General features: G+C 36.8%; 1 protein-coding gene across 1 annotated transcript in view; it reads left to right on the plus strand.

The window, feature by feature from the left end:
• dcbld1 (discoidin, CUB and LCCL domain containing 1) overlaps nt 1–20,189 on the plus strand; it is a 43,476-nt gene that overhangs the window by 10,378 nt on the left and 12,909 nt on the right. The window contains exons 3-7 of the mRNA XM_015356579.2: nt 8,299–8,442; nt 9,171–9,222; nt 11,162–11,234; nt 15,025–15,158; nt 18,927–18,967. Coding sequence (XP_015212065.1) covers nt 8,299–8,442; nt 9,171–9,222; nt 11,162–11,234; nt 15,025–15,158; nt 18,927–18,967 — 444 coding nt within the window. The remainder of the gene's footprint in view (nt 1–8,298; nt 8,443–9,170; nt 9,223–11,161; nt 11,235–15,024; nt 15,159–18,926; nt 18,968–20,189) is intronic.

Here is a 20,189-nt window from a genome sequence, read left to right on the forward strand (position 1 = left end):
AACTAGTGCCATGTGAGCTGAGCCCATACTTGGGTAAAGGTCTGTGCTGGGCGAGGTGCCGTCTGTAGCTAACCCTGAAGGGAGCACAGAAGCATCACAACCTCATCAGAAGTATTCCTTTTTCAAACAGGGCCATTGTTGTGAGCTTTCATAAATGAATCCCCAAATGAAAGTAACCTTAGGTGTATTACAGGATTTCTGTGCAGGATTTTCATATGATGCTCCATGTAGCAGAGTTATGTTGTTCAATGTGAATGTAATGTTTCCTAACAGTTAATTATCTAAATGACATGAGAAGGCTTTCTGCATAACTGATGAGGTGATTAAATATTAAGCCCTGTTCAAGTCAGGACGAGAAACAAAGAAAAAATGAATCAGTATCATGCTGCTGACATTTTGGAAGCTGGACAAAGTTGGTACCCTGACATTGACAGTCTGCAGTGTTAATAAACACTGATTTATAACCTGGCAAGATGTTGTACACAACCTTATTTAATTATTATTATTATTATTTATAATAATAATTGCTTACACTTACAGTGGTGTGAAAAAGTGTTTGCCCCCTTCCTGATTTCTTATTTTGTTGCATGTTTGTCACACTGAAATGTTTCAGATCATCAAACAAATTGAAATATTAGACTAAGATAACACAAGTAAACACAAAATGCAGTATTTAAATGAAGGTTTTTATTATTAAAGGAAAACAAAATCCAAGCCTACACGGCCCTGTGTGAAAAAGTGATTGCCCCCTAAACCTAATAACTGGTTGGGCTACCCTTAGCAGCAACAACTGTAATCAAGCGTTTGCGATAACTGGCAATGAGTCTTTTACAGCGCTGTGGAGAAATTTTGGCCCACTCATCTTTGCAGAATTGTTGTAATTCAGCCACATTGGAGGGTTTTCGAGCCTTAACCGCTTTTTTAAGGTCATGCCACAACATCTCAATCGGATTCAGGTCAGGACTTTGACTAGGCCACTCCAAAGTCTTCATTTTGTTTTTCTTAAGCCATTCAGAGGTGGACTTGCTGGTGTGTTTTGGATCATTGTCCTGCTGCAGAACCCAAGTGTGCTTCAGCTTGAGGTCACGAACAGATGGCCGGACATTCTCCTTCAGGATTTGTTGGTAGACAGCAGAATTCATGGTTCCATTTACCGCAGCAAGTCTTCCAGGTCCTGAAGCAGCCCCAGACCATCACACTACCACCACCATATTTTACTGTTGGTATGATGTTCCTTTTCTGAAATGCTGTGTTACTTTTACGCCAGATGTAATGGGACACACACCTTCCAAAAAGTTCAGCTTTTGTCTCATCAGTCCACAGAGTATTTTCCCAAAAAAATTGGGGATCATCAAGATGTTTTCTGGCAAAACTGAGATGAGCCTTTATGTTCTTTTTGCTCAGCAGTGGTTTTTCGTCTTGGAACTCTGCCATGCAGGCCATTTTTGCCCAGTCTCTTTCTTATGGTGGAGTCATGAACACTGACCTTAGGCAAGTGAAGCCTGCAGTTCTTTGGATGTTGTTGTGGGGTTTTTTGTGACCTCTTGGATGAGTCGTTGCTGCGCTCTTGCGGTAATTTTGGTCGGCCAGCCACTCCTGGGAAGGTTCACCACTGTTCCATATTTTCGCCATTTGTGGATAATGGCTCTCACTGTGGTTTGCTGGAGTCCCAAAGCTTTAGAAATGGCTTTATAACCTTTTCCAGACTGATAAATCTCAATTACTCTGTTTCTCATTTGTTCCTGAATTTCTTTGGATCGCAGTATGATGTCTAGCTTTTGAGGATCTTTTGGTCTACTTCACTTTCAGGCAGGTCCTGTTTAAGTGATTTCTTGATTGAGAACAGGTGTGGCAGTAATCAGGCCTGGGTGTGGCTAGAGAAATTGAACTCAGCTTTCCAAAGATGTGATAAACCACAGTTGATTTATGTTTTAACAGGGGGGGGCCATGTAGGTTTGGATTTTTTTTCCCTTAATAATAAAAACATTCATTTAAAAACTGCATTTTGTGTTTACTTGTGTTATCTTTGTCTTATATTTCAATGTGTTTGATGATCTGAAACATTTCAGTGTGACAGACATGCAAAAAATAAGAAATCAGGAAGGGGGCAAACACTTTTTCACACCACTGTATATAGCGCTTTTCTGGACACTCCACTCAAAGTGCTTTACAGGTAATGGGGACTCTCCTCCACTACCACCAATGTGCAGCCCCACCTGGATGATGCGATGGCAGCCATAGTGCTCCAGTACGCTCCCCACACATCAGCTGTCAGTTGGGAGGAGAGCAGAGTAATGAAGCCAATGTATAGATGGGGATTATTAGGAGGCCATCATTGATAAGGGCCATTGAGAAATTTGGCCAGGATACTGGGGTAGCACTCCTACTTTTTTTAGGAAATGCCCTGGGATTTTTAATGACCACAGAGAGTCAGGACCTCAGTTTACATATCATCCAAAGGATGCTGTGGGTGACCTACTTGAGTCCCACTGAGCATCTGTGAAATGAGCTGGGATGGAATGTGGTATCTGGGATTCAGAGACCAGTGAACAGACATCTTGTACAGGGTCTCCAACAGGAATCCCACAAGACAACATCTACTTCCTGCTGTAAAATGTATGTTGCAGATGTAGAGCTTGTAAAAACTTCTGTGCTGTAGTGCTTCCAACAGTGTCCATGCCCATTAACAATTTATGACTTTCGCAGTCCTTTTTTGATAAATAAATCTTGGCAGCACAATGAATATGTCCCTGCACCTTCTTCAAAGAAGATATTATTTTTTCTTCAGTACTTTCTCAATTTTATTTTGTGACTGCTGTTTAAAGCAGACACAGAAAGCTCAGCAGACCAAATCCCATTGATTAACCTCAGAGCTTGGTATAAAGGACAATCTGTAGATTCAGGATGCAGTTTCCCAAGAGTGGATTAGGTACTTTAAGTTTAGTATAATTTGTGCACAAAGCACAGTTTGATATTACGTGCTGGATAAATTGAAGTAATATTTATATATATATCATTTAGTAGGTATTCAGTACAGTATTCAGGGTACATTATGGGCATTTAGAAAATAATCCTATGAATTTAACAAGATAAATCTGAGTGTTTAGTTTCTTGTCTTCTGTTTTCTTATCCATCTCTCTTACTTTGAGCAACTCTTTCAGCTAGGCCTGTACATTATCTGATACAATAGTGTATCAAATGTAATGACTCTGGGATGCCCCCCAAATATATAGTCCTGTTTATCTTTAAAACGACTGTTTAGATGTTTGTGTCCAGGATATTCCTAGTAAACTGAGCACAAAAACTAAACAAAGATCATACATTCTTCTTTCACGACCATGAAACCATAATGATTCTGCTTGCATTCATATGCTTGCACATTCATTATTTTTTCCTAACCAAGATCCCCGTGAATCAGTGGTGTTATTTTTAAAACTTATTTTTTTAAAGGTGGTCATGAGTTTTTCAGCTGACTTTTGTATTTCACTTGCGGCACACACTTTGTGATCTGTACAATGGGTAATCTTGTGTAGTTTCTTGGAGAATAATCCACACTGAATCCTTGGTCTAGTTTATAAGATGTTTTTTTTTCTTGATACCATTCTGTTAAAATTTTAAATCTTGTAGTCAGACTTCCCTATGTTTAATGGTAGAAGCTGAATTGGAATGAACACCTGAGAAACCCTGACCTTTTTCTTCTGGAATTTCTACCGAAAGGTTTTCATCAGCTGTGGCTCCTTATGCTTGAATATTATAAGTGATTTCTGCCAAGAATTATTTCAAATAAGGTAAGCATAATGAGAAACGGTGTTCCAGTTGCACATGCTTCCTGTAGGTTTCCATGTGTTCTCCTGGCTATGCTCTTATTTGTTATGTTGAGGATTTGTCAGGTGTTAGGCCAAGAGAGCCAGAGAAGTCTGCTTAATCTTGCAACTGTGTTCACAAGGTGTTGCCTCTCTCTTACCTGTGTGTCAATGGACATTGTCTAGCATAGCCCTGGTACTGCCAAACCTCAGTTCTTTTGTTTAAATACTTTGTGTTTAATGAGCCTTCCTCATACCTTGTCCAAGGACATGGATTTTGAGGCAGTTGTTTGTGTGTTGGCAGGTATTCTGGTGGTCATGTGAATCACTTGCATTTAAGATAAGTCACATTTTGTCTATGGACAGTCTTTGCAATACTTTCTGCTTTAATAATAATAATTCCTTACACTTATGTAGTGCTTTTCTGGACACTCCACTCAAAGCGCTTTACAGGTAATGGGGACACCCCTCCACCACCACCAATGTGCAGCCCCACCTGGATAATGTGACGGCAGCCATAGTGCACCAGTACGCTCACTACAGATCAGCTATCAGCAGGGAGGTGAACAGATTGATGAAGCCAACTCAGAGATGGGGATAATTAGAAGGTTATAAGTGGTAGAAACCATGGGGAAACTTGGCCAGGACACTGGGGTAACACCTGTACTCTTTCCAAGAAACTAATTTTCGAATTGATTGTTGCTAAGGTTCTATCATACAATTGTATAAAAACGTACCTAGTACACACCTTAAAATAAGATCAACTGCTGTTTTATACAGTAAAACCTGGCTGTTTGCTGTTTTGTGGATTGTAAATTTCCATCTTTTACGGGGGGGTTATTGAGATATGTTTCACAGATTGCTGGGCTGTATTTTACTATTTCGCCTGTGACTCTGTGTGCAGGCATATAGTCAACCTTAGAGCATCATGATGTAGCATCTTGGTGGATAAATACCAAAGATGGCTGTTCACTGTGTTCTATATGTGTGGGTCTTTCTCATCATTTTTGTGCTTTGCAATAACTATGAAACATAAAGGTGATGGTGATAATGGCTCTAATGATAAGAATCAGACCAGTTAGGTGTTAACATGAGAAAGTGGAGATGTTGGATAAGTTTGTAAAGGGTGAGAGAACATCATCTATTGGCCTGATGGTGTGAATGAGAATGCTGGAACGTACAGTATATTAAGAAAAATGAATAGAATTACATAGTTTATGTACTGTTATTTCCTTACTTAATTATTATTCGTTAATTCTGGGTGATGATGCCCCAAAAGTTAGACTTTATTCCTGTGACCCTGTTTTCCCCCCAATAAATCTTCTATTTGTGCATTACATTTTTTCAAGAATGTAACCCTCATAATGGGTGAGGATTCGTTGCATCCCAAAATGTAAAATTTAGATCTTGATAGGTTCTAGTAAAAATAATTTTACTATATATAGTTTGCTACTGCTGCTTATTGATTAGCATCCCAGATACTGTATTACCATATACAATATGCATAATAGTGATTAATATACTTTAGTGTAAATTTATGAAAAATGTTTTCATAAGACAGGATTTCTTTGCTAATTCAAAATAGCTTTAAATTAAATACGAAGCAATTAATATAATTTTCTGTACACAAATTATCTCATTGTCTTTCTTTTAAAATAAAGATCTAAATCTGTAGCAGATTTTTTGTCCGTTGTATAACAATTCTCTTCATACATCATTCCGACCAAGATAGAAAAGTTAGTTATTTTGCCATTTAATTTATGACCCATGGATTCACCTTAACTTTGGGGAAGAACACAGCATAGAATCATATAACTGACCACTCAAATAAGATATACGAACATCATACCAGATGAATTTTAATCTGGTTAATACATTTTTAGAATAAAATCAGAACATCAAGTATAAATGTTTTTTTTTTCCTAGTGAGTAGATAATAAACTGGGATTATTACTAGAAATTGACAAGATGTTGAGTTTTCCCTGTGTAGTTTGTAAGAGTATGGGATTGAGAGCTCCTAAAATGACTGAGGCATCATTTGCTCAAGAGGTGCTTATGTTTTCCATTTTCTTTCTTTGAAGTCACATATGGTAGTAATTGTTTTAAGTTCACAGTGGAGTTTTTTTGTAAACGGTTAAGGTCTGAGGTTGATTTTGACACACGCTGGTCCAAAGCTGTAGTAAAATAAAAAATGGCAAATTAAGAACCTATTTTAAATGGTTTCTTTTATCCTGTTCCAAATATTTTTTATAAATATCTTGTACAAATAGAAAAACATTATTGATGTGTATGCTCTAGAATGTTGCTAAAGATTTTAGAAAAGCTATTTTGAATACTATAGTGTATTTGGTCATTTTTTTGTTTTAATTGGCCTCCAGTGAATTAGCAAATGAACTATAGTATCATTAAGTACCTGGGTCATCATTAAATATAAAATATTATGAATCTTCAAAGTAACTTAGTTCCGTCAGTCCAGACGATCACATTTTTGTTTAAAATGCAGGGCTTTGCATCCCTGTTACAACTTCCACAGCACTGTGTCAGCCATATCTATTGAAAGCTTTAATTTCAGTTTACAAATTAAAGATTAAGGTCTCATGGCTACTAATAACGTTATCATAAATGCCATTACATAAATCTTTTTCCCCATTTTTTATATCTAAATATTACTGTGACAGTGCGATTTGTGGAGTTATATTTTTGTCTGTGGAGCTGTGGCTTTTTAAGCACTTGCATAAAGATTAATGTAAAGATCAAAAGAATAGGATTATTAAACCCAGTGTCCTGGCTAAATTCCACTCAAGCTTGCAAACTCTGGTCTTGCTAAAATTTCTCAATTAAGCTGGTATAGCAGTTTCTCACTTCTGAGTGGGATCTGCTCCGTATTGGACCAGCTAGTGCCTAATGGTTACAGTACGTCACCAGGTGGTTGCTGCCCTGTAGTTGTGGATGAAGTTACGAGGACATTGTGGAGGTGGAGATGGTGGGAATTGTCAAGCCTAGGCTAGATGTTATAAGAGATTCACTCGATGTATATGGAAAAAGACACTTTAAAAAGCTTTTGAAAGCATAGATATTTAATTTCATTGAAAATGTTCCTAGTTAATAATTTACATGTATGTATTAATGTGCTGTACTATTGCTCAAGCAGTGCAGTGTTTTCCCTCAGGAAGACCATAAATATTTCTAATCTTGTGTTGGTACAGTAAAGGAAAGGGCTGTTTAGGTGTGGATTCCCTTGAGCGAATCATCATCTGAGCTACACTTGAAAAGACTTTGGCAAGCACTTCATGCACTGGGAGCTGCTCTTTTACCCTTTGTACAAGAGATAACTTGTCTAAAGTTTGATGCTTGTGTCTTGGGGTAGCATCTGTTTTCAGTGGGTTTATTTTTAAAGGGAGGAAGTGCTTTACAAGACAAGATGAAAGTTATTTTGAAAACGTTCTACTGTGAGCCATTGAATAGCCTACACAACAGACCTTAAAGGCTGTCAAAAACAAATTTATACTTTCTTACTTCATTTTTCTGAGCACGTACAAGAGGGAATGTCTAAACTTTTCTAACAAAGAGCAAGAAAAAAACAGAGGTGATGGAGCAATTTGAGCTTCAGTGAGAGTATGATCTTATCGGAAGTGTATTTTAAAATTCTACAGGCAGCGAACATTAGTACGTAAGCAAACGGTTAACAATTTCAGGAATGCAGTCTGCAATGGAATGAGGAAGACAGGTGGAAGGGGACAATACATTTATGGAATTATTAGAGATTAGGTGGCAATGGTTTCGATGTATTCAGACCCATCCCTAAAGTAAATCAAAATCTAGAAAGCAGTGGTCCAGATGGTTTTATAAAAATGTCTAAAAATATAGTTCTACTGTGTCTTTTTTTATTTTTCACAGGTACATATTGGCATTCCAGTTTGAGGAGTTACCGTGGTCACTCGGTATTTGTCTGCAAGACAGAGCTGAAAAACATCTGATTTTGCTATCTTTTTTTGCATTAAGTTGTTGCTGCCTATACATGTTAAAATGTAGCAGGCATTAGCAGAGTGCTTTTCAAATCTTAACAAATCTTTAGTGGTTTGGGGGAAGGATTAAAAAGGCCAACACTAAATATAGTGTGAATGTGCTTGCTACACATGTAGGGTAGAATCACTATCTGTGAAATAAAGGACACAGTAAGATGAAGAGGAGCTTTAATCTCATAAAGTGTGTCTGGTTATTATCCAGAGAAACTTGCATTTGTAACTGTACTGCTGGCCATGTACTAGAGCAATCCAAGTGAAATACCCTGCTCACCAGTGCCACACCCAGGATTTGAATCCACAATCTTCCAGTCAGGAGTCCTGAGTCCTAATCACCACTCTAAGCTACAGCCAACCATTTATATGTAAAATCTTTAGTGGATTTGTTTAAAGTGTAACTGCCTTCAGGCAACGATATGGTCTTATTTAGAGTCTTTTTTTTAATTCGTTCTACACAACTTGTTCTTTTTTAGTTTATGGGACGTACTGTGGAAGCCTGGATGGTGTCACAAGAGAGGTCCACGTGGACTCCAGCAAGATTGCGGTTCAGTTTCAAAGCAGGAGTCACATATCAGGCCGAGGTTTCCTTCTCTCTTATGCAGCAAGTGATCGCAAAGGTTTGTTATTTGTTTACGCAGTTAACTTTGAAGAAACAGTCTTCTAGAAGGCTTTGTGCACTGACTTTATTTTGACCAGAGCATTTCAATCTACATTTAATTATGGATATACAGTACATAATGAATAGTTCCTGTTTCCTTTGTTTACCATTGCCCAAGTATTAAATGCAGAGCTTCACTATTTCTAGTATGCATTAATTATTTAGTTTTAAGAGGCTGAACAAAATCTGAATTGGTGTGCATCGCATTCAGAACTGTACCATGCTCTGCTCAGGCTGTACAGCTGGTAGAGCCTGGAACTTGTGATAAACATCATAATAAACCACACAGTAATTAAAGCCAGCACAGAAAAGCACTGATGCTGAATCTGTTTTCAGTTAAACAGAATGATTAATATTATAAGTCAAGTCCTAGCCCAGGAACAATTGTATTTTACCCCTTTTGTTTAGTTTTACCAGAAACAAAAATGAACACATTTGGAAATGCAGTAAACTAGGAATGCAACCTTTTGGTTTGTATTTAAAAAAAACAAAACAATTATGTATCATTTATCCTCAGTTGGTGAAATTAAAATAAAGGCAGTGATACTGTGCTATTTAAAGTTTCCACATTGTGAATTCTAAAATAGATTTCCTCTTCTGTAAACATCCTTTATTTACTTTTTAACGGATTTTAAATGATTAGATTCCTTTTCACCGTTTTGTTTTTTGTGTTGTGTTTCCTGTCAGATCTCCTTACATGCTTAGACAAAGGAAGCCATTTTTCAGCTTCAAAGTACAGGTAAGAGTTAATTTGCAGTGTGTTCTTTGGCACAGAGATGAAAATATTCCCAACATATGTCTTGCGTGTGTTTAATTAAATCTGATCAGTGCTGTGGAAGTATGCACTGCAGTGTCCTGCCTGTAGCAGCTGAGGAGGTCATGAATTGCCGCACCATGTGCTGAATTATGTGCACAGTGTGTGAAAAACCTATGCAGAAACAAACACTGGAGGCAAAAGAACAGAAGTATCGGTCATCCAACTTGTTTTTTTTTAGAATATATAGTGCCTATAGACTGTTGACACACTCTGATTTCAGGCTGGTAGGCCACAAAATATCTTAAGAAAGGGTGTGTATACTTTCTATAGCCACTTTAAGTACTATTGTTTGTTGTGTTAGTCTTGCTGTTACAGTATGTAATACATTTTGTTATTAATTGTATTGCTTCTATAACAAAGTATGTGACATATTTTTCTTAGTTGTTCTAATTAGGGATTCTAATACCATACCAATACTATAGGGGTTAAAAAATAATATAGACAAATGTAGCTCAACAAGATGTGAGAGAAACGTTTTTATTTGAATCTGCAAATTAAATTTTATCCCATTAGTAGACAAAACATGCCTCAGTCATGCATTTATGAAAGAGACTTTATGAGTCCTTATAAATGTTGGCCTGTTTCGGAGTCTCCTCCCACACACCTTTGCAGGATAGTAGAAGGTGAAGTGGATAGCGACAGCTGCTTCTTCCTTCAGCAGTAATAAGCTCCTCAACCCCACTTAAAGCAGTGACTGAATGGTCTTGATGAATTCCAAGTGATGGGATGGATTTTATATGTGTACGCATCATAATTAGAATTGTTCAGTGCACCTGACAGAGAACTGTTAGAAGTCGTGATCGGTACAGTTCATACACATTTTCTCCTGAGACTTACAGCAGGTATTTCCCACATTTCTTGTTTCAGTACATCCCATGTGACTTAATTTTAAAGAGAATTATTTGAGACTTGTTCCACAACTGGTTGTAAAAAAAGCCAATAAACTGCTATGTGTTAAACTGCTTTTAAATGCTCAGGGGAAATATAAAATGATTAATTCCATTAAAGAGTATGTCATTTTAAAATGGTGCTGTTTTAGGCTAGTCTTCACTTTTAATTGTGTGCTTTCTATACTTAAAGACCTTTACACTAAATTGCAATTAGTATGGTTATGTCATAAAGTCTCTGATTAACCGATGGATAAATAGGTGGGGTGATGGAGACCAGGTGGTCTCAGAAAGTGCAGGAAAGGCCATAGATAAGTGATGGATTTAATTTTAAAGGAAAACAAAACACAAAGAACAATCAAGAGGTGTGAAGTCAGGATAGGTGTAGAGTGGTGTAAAATTAAACCTACATTGAATAGAGAGAATTTAGAAGAAAAGTAGTCTGTTGTTAAGAGAAGGGGGAAGGTGTGATCCTAGCTGCAGGATAATTTTGGTTTCTGTAGTCTTTCTGATGTATGAGTTCAGAAAACCGTGTTTGTTCTCAAAGAACTCATACATCAGAAAGACTACAGAAACCAAAATTATCCTTAATGTTCTTAGTTCTTAGTGTTCATGGTCAGTTTGTTGCAATATGATGTGAGCTGTAGCACTTATTTGAGACCATTGCGCTTATTTTTCTGACCTTTCAAACTATTCTTTTTACACTTGAACTGATTTAAGGATGAACCAGCAAGTGATTGAATACTTAGGCAAGTGAGGATCTAATTGTCTTAAAAATACTTACATTTAAAAATGTTATCAGCATTTTTTCAATTAAAATAGATGTAAGAAGTTCTGTCTTTATATATATATATTTAAAACAATACAGAGTGTTGCCTTTGTGAACAATTAAATTGATAGTTTAAAAAGAAAGTGTTAGGTAGGATTCAAATAATATGTTACTTTTTGAGTACATTTATGTTTTTTTTTTCTAGAAAATACTGTCCTGCAGGTTGCAAAGGAATAGCGGGTGATGTTTCAGGGGACGTTTCACAGGGATATCGACATGTAAGTAAACACGTTCTTATGCTTGAACAGAGAAACTACATGTATGTGATTGATGTGTTATTGTCGTGTTACAACAGAAAGTGACTATGTGCTTTCCAGTTGCAAGAACCATCAACTGTGATGATAGGTGAGGAGCAACATTGCTAACGTTATGTGCCATCAACCAACCATTTCGCTCCTCTCTAGCAGATCTGAATCTTCCTCATTCCTTTCTTGTCCTCTGCTGTTCAGCTGTGAACTGGGACTCGTTGGAAACTAGGTTACCAGGAAAGAGGGTCAAAGAGCTAGTTAGGCAAACCACTACATAGCCTTATGCAAGTTTACTCTGTTGTGCCATTATGTCAATTTCCAAAGAGCAAAAACAGCATGTATTAATATACAAAAAATATTTTTGTATTTTTATCTGTGCCTAAGAGGAGATGTAGTAAATACGTTTAATTTGTGAATTTCCGTATTTCTTTCTGTAAATTGTTTGTAGAAAGGCTATACATAAAGCTGTTTATGTAACTGTGCATAACTTGATGCCCACTCAGCATCTGTGTAACATCACAAGTCATCCAAACTAAGCTGTACTTCTAGAAGGTCTAGAGGAATACATTATAGGAAATGGAAGCAGTTGATCTTATTTTAAGGTGTGTATTAGGTTGTTTTTTATACAATTGTATGATATAACCTTAGCAACAACAATCTATGTGAAAATCAGTTTTTCGGAAAGAGTAGGGGTGTCCTGGCCAAGTTTCCCCCTGGTCTCTACCAATTATACCCTCCTAATAATCCTGATCTATGAATTTGCTTCTTTACTCTGTTCTCCTCCCCACTGAGAGCCGATGTGTGCCCAAACACTCACCACACTATGGCTGCTGTTGCATCATCCAGCTAGGAGCAACACATTGGTGGTGGAGGGGAGTTCCTATTGCCTGTAAAACATTTTGAGTGGAGTGTTCAGAAAAGCGCTATATACGTGTAAGGATTATTCATTATTTATTGTTTATTAAATCAGGAATTGTGAAAAGGATGTTCACAAACACAATTCATATTCAGATAGGTTTGGCCTGAAATTACTACCCAGTGACTTATTTTGCTGAATGCGAGTTTATTTCTGCTAACTTGAAACGTACAGCTGCACTTGTCTACGTTCAGTAGGATTTATGGACAACTTTTCTCTCTTTGCTTTGGGGACGGGTGGACTGGAAGATGAGACAGAGGAGCACCTGACTCGGATCTCACTTTTGTAGAGTTTGAGTCTGGAGTGTTGACCAAAATTCTTACGTTCAAAGTCTGAGTTGGGCTTGTGGGATGATTGGGTTTAAAAATGTTTTTCCACCCCAGGGTGTCTCAATACCAAAGAGCAGGTAGGGATGAAGCGACTGCTACAATATTTTGACCCTCAGGTTTAGTTTTGGTATCAAAATGCCCCCCCATTAACGTACAAAAACACTGATCTGACTACAAAGTCCTGATTAAACATCTAGGCTAAACCTATATCAGTACATATGCAATATTTAATAAAAGAGTGAGTTTCCCATAGTGGTTAATAAGCACATAGCATTTTGTTTTTAAGTATTTTTGTTGAAGAGATAGACTTGAGTTTCTCAGTGAAGTTCAATGCCTCAGGAAGTGATGATAGGGAAGCCACAGTAGCATCTTCCTCAGGGTGAGGCTTGAAATATGATGTGAAAAACTGAAGTGTAGGCACTTTCATATGTGTTTTAAGCACATGGTTATGTTTGTTTTGCACTTTCTTTTGTTTAATGATTTGAAATGATCCTAGTACAGTACTTTCAAACTCCTGATGTTCTATGAGTTTTTCACGCAATAAAATATCTCAAAAAGCAATAAGTGAATAAATTCCTCCTTTGAACCTAGGATTTTACATGAAAGTGTCACTATAATTACATAATAAAACACTATAATATGCTAAATGCAAATAACACTGGAGTGTATACAGAGAGGGACCTCTTTTCCCATGCTTTGTTACAGGATCTCTGTGTGTGAAAGCCCTTGTCGACTAGCCATTGACAGGGATTCAGTTAACAATGGACCACACCAGGACGAAAAGTACTGAATTTTAGTAATAGAAAAGGTGGAACTTTCATAATGTAGAGTGGCTTGCACCTTTCCTCTTGTCCATCTCAAAATGAGCAAATTTCTGAAATACATTTGTGGATTTGGGGTTTTTCCACAGATTTTCTTTGACATTTAGTCTCATTTGAAAAAAATATCTAGAGATATTTACTGTATTAAGCTTAAATGGCATTCGTCATATTGCATTGGTGTTATATAAGTTATAGTTTATGTTGTTAGGTTTCAGCTTTTGGTATTAACAGGAAAGAAAGAATAAGTCCTCTTCAAATTTGGTGAACATTCATATGCAGTGGTTTCAGAAATGTGATGCAAGTATTAGCATACATATATTTTCAAAAAAAATTTTTATTTCTGAATGCAGTTAAAGTTGATTTACTTGTTTCCTGTATTGCACTTAATTGTAATAACTCACATACAACTAGTGAAGCAATAATTCCCCCATCAGTTCTGCACTTGGTATACATCTTTGTTTGAATGATAAGTTTGGATCACAGACTAGTGAGAGACTAGTACTCTTTAAAATTAGAATCAGTATTATACCCTTTTATATAATTAAATGCACATTGCTTGTGGTAAATTAAAATTGAAGAGTATAGATTGGCACACCCAGTCTGAGCTCCCACAGCTTTCACATTTGCTGTAAGTTGGTATCAATATATAAGATTAAAATCAGTGTAGATCCAAATATTTAGGAACAATTACTTTCTAAATAGTCAGTATACGGGGGTATCAATATGTGAGACATCTGCCTCACCAGCTATTTGGTATTGGCTCAGTATTAATTTGCTAGTTTTTTTAAGAACCCTTGAAAGATGGAAGAAAAGAGCTCCAGTCTCTCTTCCATTAATAATAGAAGTATAGGAATATTTGTAAAAAACAACATTGTTCAGGAGAGAGGATTTCAAGAAACAGAAACAAAGTGGAAGCTGATGATGTTTACTTATGTTTTGAGTGTTGTATATGATCTTTTAAACGTTTAGATTTAAGAGACTGAAAATCAAGGCATATTGAACTTGAATAAAAGCTAATGTTAGATTACTGTAAAGCAAGCTTGAAAATGGAACCTCTTGATCTGTCTAAATCTTTTCCGATTTGAATATACTTGCTGTGGTCTGCGTGAACAGGTAGTGATGGTAACAATGAGACCGTGTGGAGTAAAGGATGGATATTCAGACAAAACTGGAAGGTTGAGAGCTCAAATCCTGTGTTGTGAAACACTGTTGTGCCCTTCAGCAGTTTACTTCATTTTAACTGGTCTACTTAAAGGCATGATTGTAGGCTTATATAAATGGGCCCACGTCTTAGTCACTTTGGAAGGCGTATCAGCCATATAAAACAAAAAGCGTTTTGAATTGTGTGAGCAAAATCTGGGGAAAAATTGATTCTACTTTGCTGTGTTCATGCATTTCTAAAAGCAAGAATAAACATATAAAAATGTTAATTGAAGCATATTTTTTTTCAAGAAGCTACAAGAGTCTCTTCAGTGTGTACTAAGATAATAACAAAATAGTAGGACTATATTATTTCAAAATTACAGTTTGAAGATAGTTTCCATTCTACTGCAATAAAGAAAATGCCTTGCCTGATCAAAGCAGGAGATAACAGCTGTAGCACTGGTGAGTTGTTGGCAATCAAGATGCACGAGAGTAGTATTGTGTGATAATGTTAACCTGCGTCACTTTGCAATACACTGTTTGTTTTCCAGACATCTGTCCTTTGTAAAGCAGCTGTCCATGCGGGAGTCATACTAGATGAGCTGGGAGGCCAGATATCAGTCGAGGAGCATAAAGGTCTAAGTCACTATGATGGCATCAGGGCCAATGGAATTCAGTCTAAAGTGTAAGTATTGATATACTGAAGCCGTTTGAGGTCATTTCCACACATCTAACTTTTTGAACATTCTGTGAATCTCTTTCACCTGGGTCCTAAATTGTCAACAAGACAGACCAAAAAATGTTTCCAAAACAAACCAGATACCCACTCTTTTCTGTCTGGGAGACCCGGGGGCTAAATATATAAATGTGATGCCCAATCCAGAGCTAACGCTGTGCCGGCACTTTTGTCCTTTCCAGCCTAAAGACAGTGACGTCTCATGCTATAGTGAAACTCAGAATAGCAACCGATACATACAGCACTGAAAATTCATTTTATGAATGCAGTTACAGACAAATTGTTTAGTACAGCTTTCTTAGTTACAGGAACCAAAAGGGTTAAATATTGTTTTAAAATAACTAGCTTGGGGACAAAAGGCATTATTGAACAATTGATATTCTATGACATACCTGTCTGCTTTTTATATAAATGACTGCCTTCCCACAGGTGGCTTTCACCTGTCTCCTGTGGTCTCAGAACATTTATTATATTCTGTTATCTATGATTTGCGACTTCTTTGACTAATAGACTAAACCAAGCTAATGAATGAAGCATAGTTCCACACTAATAGCAGCTGCAAAGATTTATGGGAGGCCACAAGCATGGAGTGAGAAGATTCAGTGGATGTCATACATTATCGCTAGCAACGCAGGCATATTTTTTATCATAATTTAGAATCTGTTAGCTTTTGAGATTGAATTCCTTTTGTGTTATTTTTACAGGTTATAGAATGGAGTGTGAGAAATTGCACAAAAATATTGTGCAAACATTTTTTTAAAGGTGTCACAAAAGTACAGTGCCTTGCTAAAGTATTCAAACCCTTGTACAGTTTCTTTTAACATTTTGTTGCTGTAAAGCTCTCCATCATGAAATGTTGAAATAGCAATTATTTTTTATATATACTACCTACTCCATTCATTCACAGCAAAAAATATAAAGAAAATAGATCGTTTACATAATCACGGCTTTTCCATTTTTCATTCATATAAGCATTCATACCCCTTGTTGTGGCAAACTTAAATTTAATATACAGTACTATAGGTGCTCAAAATTTCCTTACTCCCTTTATTGTCCCAGATGGGAAAATGGCTTTGCAGGCAGGTAAAAGACATAACTCAGTGCTTTTAACACAACTTGAACCCATTAACAAATACAAAGAAAATATCTGCATGATGAAAAAATAAAGTAAAATATACAATCAGTTGTCCAAATTAAGCTGTTAATTACCTTAATGAGCCACACAAATGACCGAGTGGCCTGTGTGTGAAATAGTGTTTTTCTTTATTTTAAAATAAAAACCTCTCTTTTAGGTCCCTCAGTCTGTTAGTGAATTTCAAAATAAAAAATCAAGGAGATTTCAAAACAACTTGGGGATAAAGTTGTATAAAAACACAGCTCAGGAGAAGGGTATAAAATATGTTTCAAAGAACCTTAATATCCTGTAAACGTGGCAAACTGTTTTGTGATCAGACAAGAGAAAAGGTGAATGTTTTGATCTAAATGCAAAATATGACATGTGCTGCAATACCAATGTAGTGCCTCTCTCAAAATGTGTTTTTTATGTTTAAGATCTAGTAATCTAGTACCACATTTACGTAGAAAAAGTGGACAAATAAATTCAATACTTTCATACTTTTTTTCCAACATACTATAGTATTCAATATTTTAATGTACTATATTGAAAGCAAGGACTTCCACACTAGAAGAGTGTATAACACATGCTAATTAAGAAAATAACATCCTAGCATACTTAGGGTTATGTAATTAGTGCTGCACAAGCCTGGTTGCCTATAATTACGGCCCACGTTGGTGCAAGAGGAGAATTCAGTGACTTTGAAAGAGGGGTGATTGTTGGGGCACTCTTGGCAGTAGCTTCTCTGACTTTTGGCAGGAGCTTTTTGTGAGCAGCGGTGTCTACGATGTCAGCATGAAGCTCCAAGGCATTAGAAAGACATTAAGTGCAAAGGACAGTAGTGGGAAGAAGAGCATAATTCAGCACTATGATATCAGTGCATTAATTCCGTTCAGGATACCATAGTCAGGTTTCAGTTCACAAACCATTCATCACAACTGGCAGTGCAGTAAGTCCAGTGGTGCAAATAGCTCAAGCAATGGATTAAACCAGGGAGCGGAGAAATGTGATCCAGTCAGACTAATTTGTTTTGACAAATGGACAAGTGCATGTGTTGACAACATAACTCTAAAGCCCGGGGTGCTTGATTCTAACACTGAAGGGTTCTGTGGGTTCTGTAATGTTGAAGGATGTATTATCCTAGTGCGGTCTGAATGTACTCATTCCCTTAGAAAGCAAAGTCAAAGTTAATCACTACTTAATGGTAGTGAGGGATCATCTTCACTCCACGTTATTTCCTGCCAGGAGGTGTATTTTTCAGGATGCTAACCTCCATCAGCAAGGCGCGAGTTGTTTGACTTGAATGGTGCTGCATCCCTCCTGCAGAGTCCCGAAACTGGTAGAGTCTGTACCACAGTGCATACAAGCTGTACTGGCCACGCAGTGTGGCCCAGTGCCCTATTACATGGTTATACATTGGCGTCTAAATATTTCTCGACCCGTATGTTCTAAAGCAGTTGAAGGCTACGCTGAGAGTGCACTGAATATGTTACTGCAAAAAAGTAATTCTTGGAAGGAGCACAGACTTTTCTAATCGGGATATTGTCCTGGGTAATCATAACCTATTAAGGCTTCACTATTGAACTTTTGATCTTGATTTAGATTTTTAGAAAAAAAAGAGTTAAATTGGGATAAGTGAGGGGCAGGTGGTGAAGTGGCTCACAGACACACAATGCCCGGACAAGTCTGGTGCTTGTAAGTTGGATTACAATGGCAGTGGCAATGGAATTTTAGCTCAGGAATATAGCAGCTATATTTCTCACCCCAAGGTGATTTCAAGCTGAGTTAAGACTTTAATAGCTTAATTTATTGCTCAGACAAGCCCATGACATTTCATGGGTTTAAATTTACTGTGTTGAAAAAATAGTATGTCTGAAATAGAATAGCTAACTACAAGATAGCATTGTTGAGACACATTTCAGTTTCATATTCTGATTGCTGTTTTTCCCCCATTTTTAACATTTAAATCATGAACAACAAATTCTCTTACACTTCAACAGTTGCCAATGTCACTTGAGCTTCATTTGGTCTAACCAGTATTTCAGAAAGAGTTTTTGAATCTATATTTGAAAACAGGATTTTTATTTGTAATAAATTTACAGTATTACTTTAATCTCACTTATCTTTATGCAGCCATGCTTCTGTGTATTGCTCTTCTGTCTGTATAAAGAAAACCAACCCTGCCTTATTCCTTTAAAGTGTAAATTACAGTGTTGGTAGTGCCTTCTGCAGAATTAAAATTAAAAGTAGGATGCGTGTGATTTTTAGTCTGCTTAAATTAATGTTTTAGTTGTAGCAGAGAAGGATAATATTCCACTTCTAAAATGTTTTTAATTGTTATTGTCACACATTCCTTCAGTGGCTGATTTTATGCTCTTTCTACACGATGCAAGTGAACTGAAGCACAACAGGAAGGGTGTGGAAACTTTAGACCATATTGTAGAGATAATAGCTGACAGGATCTATAGGAAGCAATGATGGAGTTGCCTTCTGTACTAAAACTATTGTTCTCTCAGAGACGAGACTGTGATTTATCACTGTAATTATACTCGTTGGGACCTACTGTATTAACCCCAACTTGATTTTTTCTTTTTCTCTTTCAGTGGGTCTCTGTCTGATACACGTTTCATGTTTGTTGCAAAAGGTAAGGATAGTTCTGTTCATTCTGATATTCATAACATTCTTTTTCTATGAGAAGGCCCCAAGGCCGAAACGTTGTGTTCTCTTTCTTCTTTTTTTCAGCATGGATTAAACCTATTACTTATTCTTTTTCTATGTCTGTAGAGGTGTTTTACAGTCTATGTGCTAATTGTAGCTTCCGTTCATAAGTGTTATCTTTGAGTCTCCTTTAAACTAATGTTATATCCTCACTTCGTTACCTCTTTCTGCATAGCTTAAGCTATGTACTACCAGAATAGGTTTAAAATGTCCCTGGTTACCCTCCTTTTCTGTTATGGATAGATTGTTTTTGAGATATACAGTAATTAAGTAAGAATTTAATTACTTATTGCACTTAGATTAGACACTGTAGGAAGATTTTTGCACATAACATATTTAGACACAGCACTGTGAATACAAGCAGAGGACACTCTTGAGTGTACAGTGGATAAACATTAGATGCTTGCACAACAATGCAGAATCACAACATGTTTCAATTATTGCAAGCATATTTAAACCTCATTATATGACATACCCTTTGAATTGTATTGATATTTTTTTTGTCACTTCCAGTTGGTATGATCATGCATAACGTATGATTATAATAGTTCAGGTGGGTAGTTGCGTCAGCATGTGTAGGCTGCAAAGGAACAAGTAATAGGTTTATTCCATGCTGAAAAGAGAGAGAAAGAAAACAGGAAGAAGGCTGCACAATCAAAACGTTGTGTTTTCTTTCTTCTCTTTTCAGCATGGAATAAACCTATTACTTGTATGATTATAATGTTGGTTTAGTGCTTTGTTCACCTTCTGGTCAGGGTTTTTCATTGCTTAGCTGCTGGTCTCAAATGTATTCCCTGTGCGGAATCCAAAAATGTAGTAAAAGGTAACAAATAAACAGAGGTATTTTGGCTCATTTTGTAGTTAGTAGCTAAGTCTTCCAAGGATCACATCCATCTTTCTTGAAGGAGGCCAGGGAATCTGCTTTAACTACATGGCTGGGTAACCTGTTCCATGCTCAAAGAAGCCAGTGTTGTAGCTTCTGAATGCTTGATTTTTCACACTAGGGAACTCAGCCTATGCTGGTAGTTATTATTTTATCATCCATCTTCTGGATTTTCCTCTAGGTTTCTGTCTGATATGACAGAGCTGCTAACTCTGCTTTAGCCCATTTATGTCATCTTCCCAACACAGAAGAGTGGCCACGCATT

Source organism: Lepisosteus oculatus, chromosome 2, assembly GCF_040954835.1.
Source record: "Lepisosteus oculatus isolate fLepOcu1 chromosome 2, fLepOcu1.hap2, whole genome shotgun sequence".
Taxonomy (NCBI): Eukaryota; Metazoa; Chordata; class Actinopteri; order Semionotiformes; family Lepisosteidae; genus Lepisosteus; species Lepisosteus oculatus.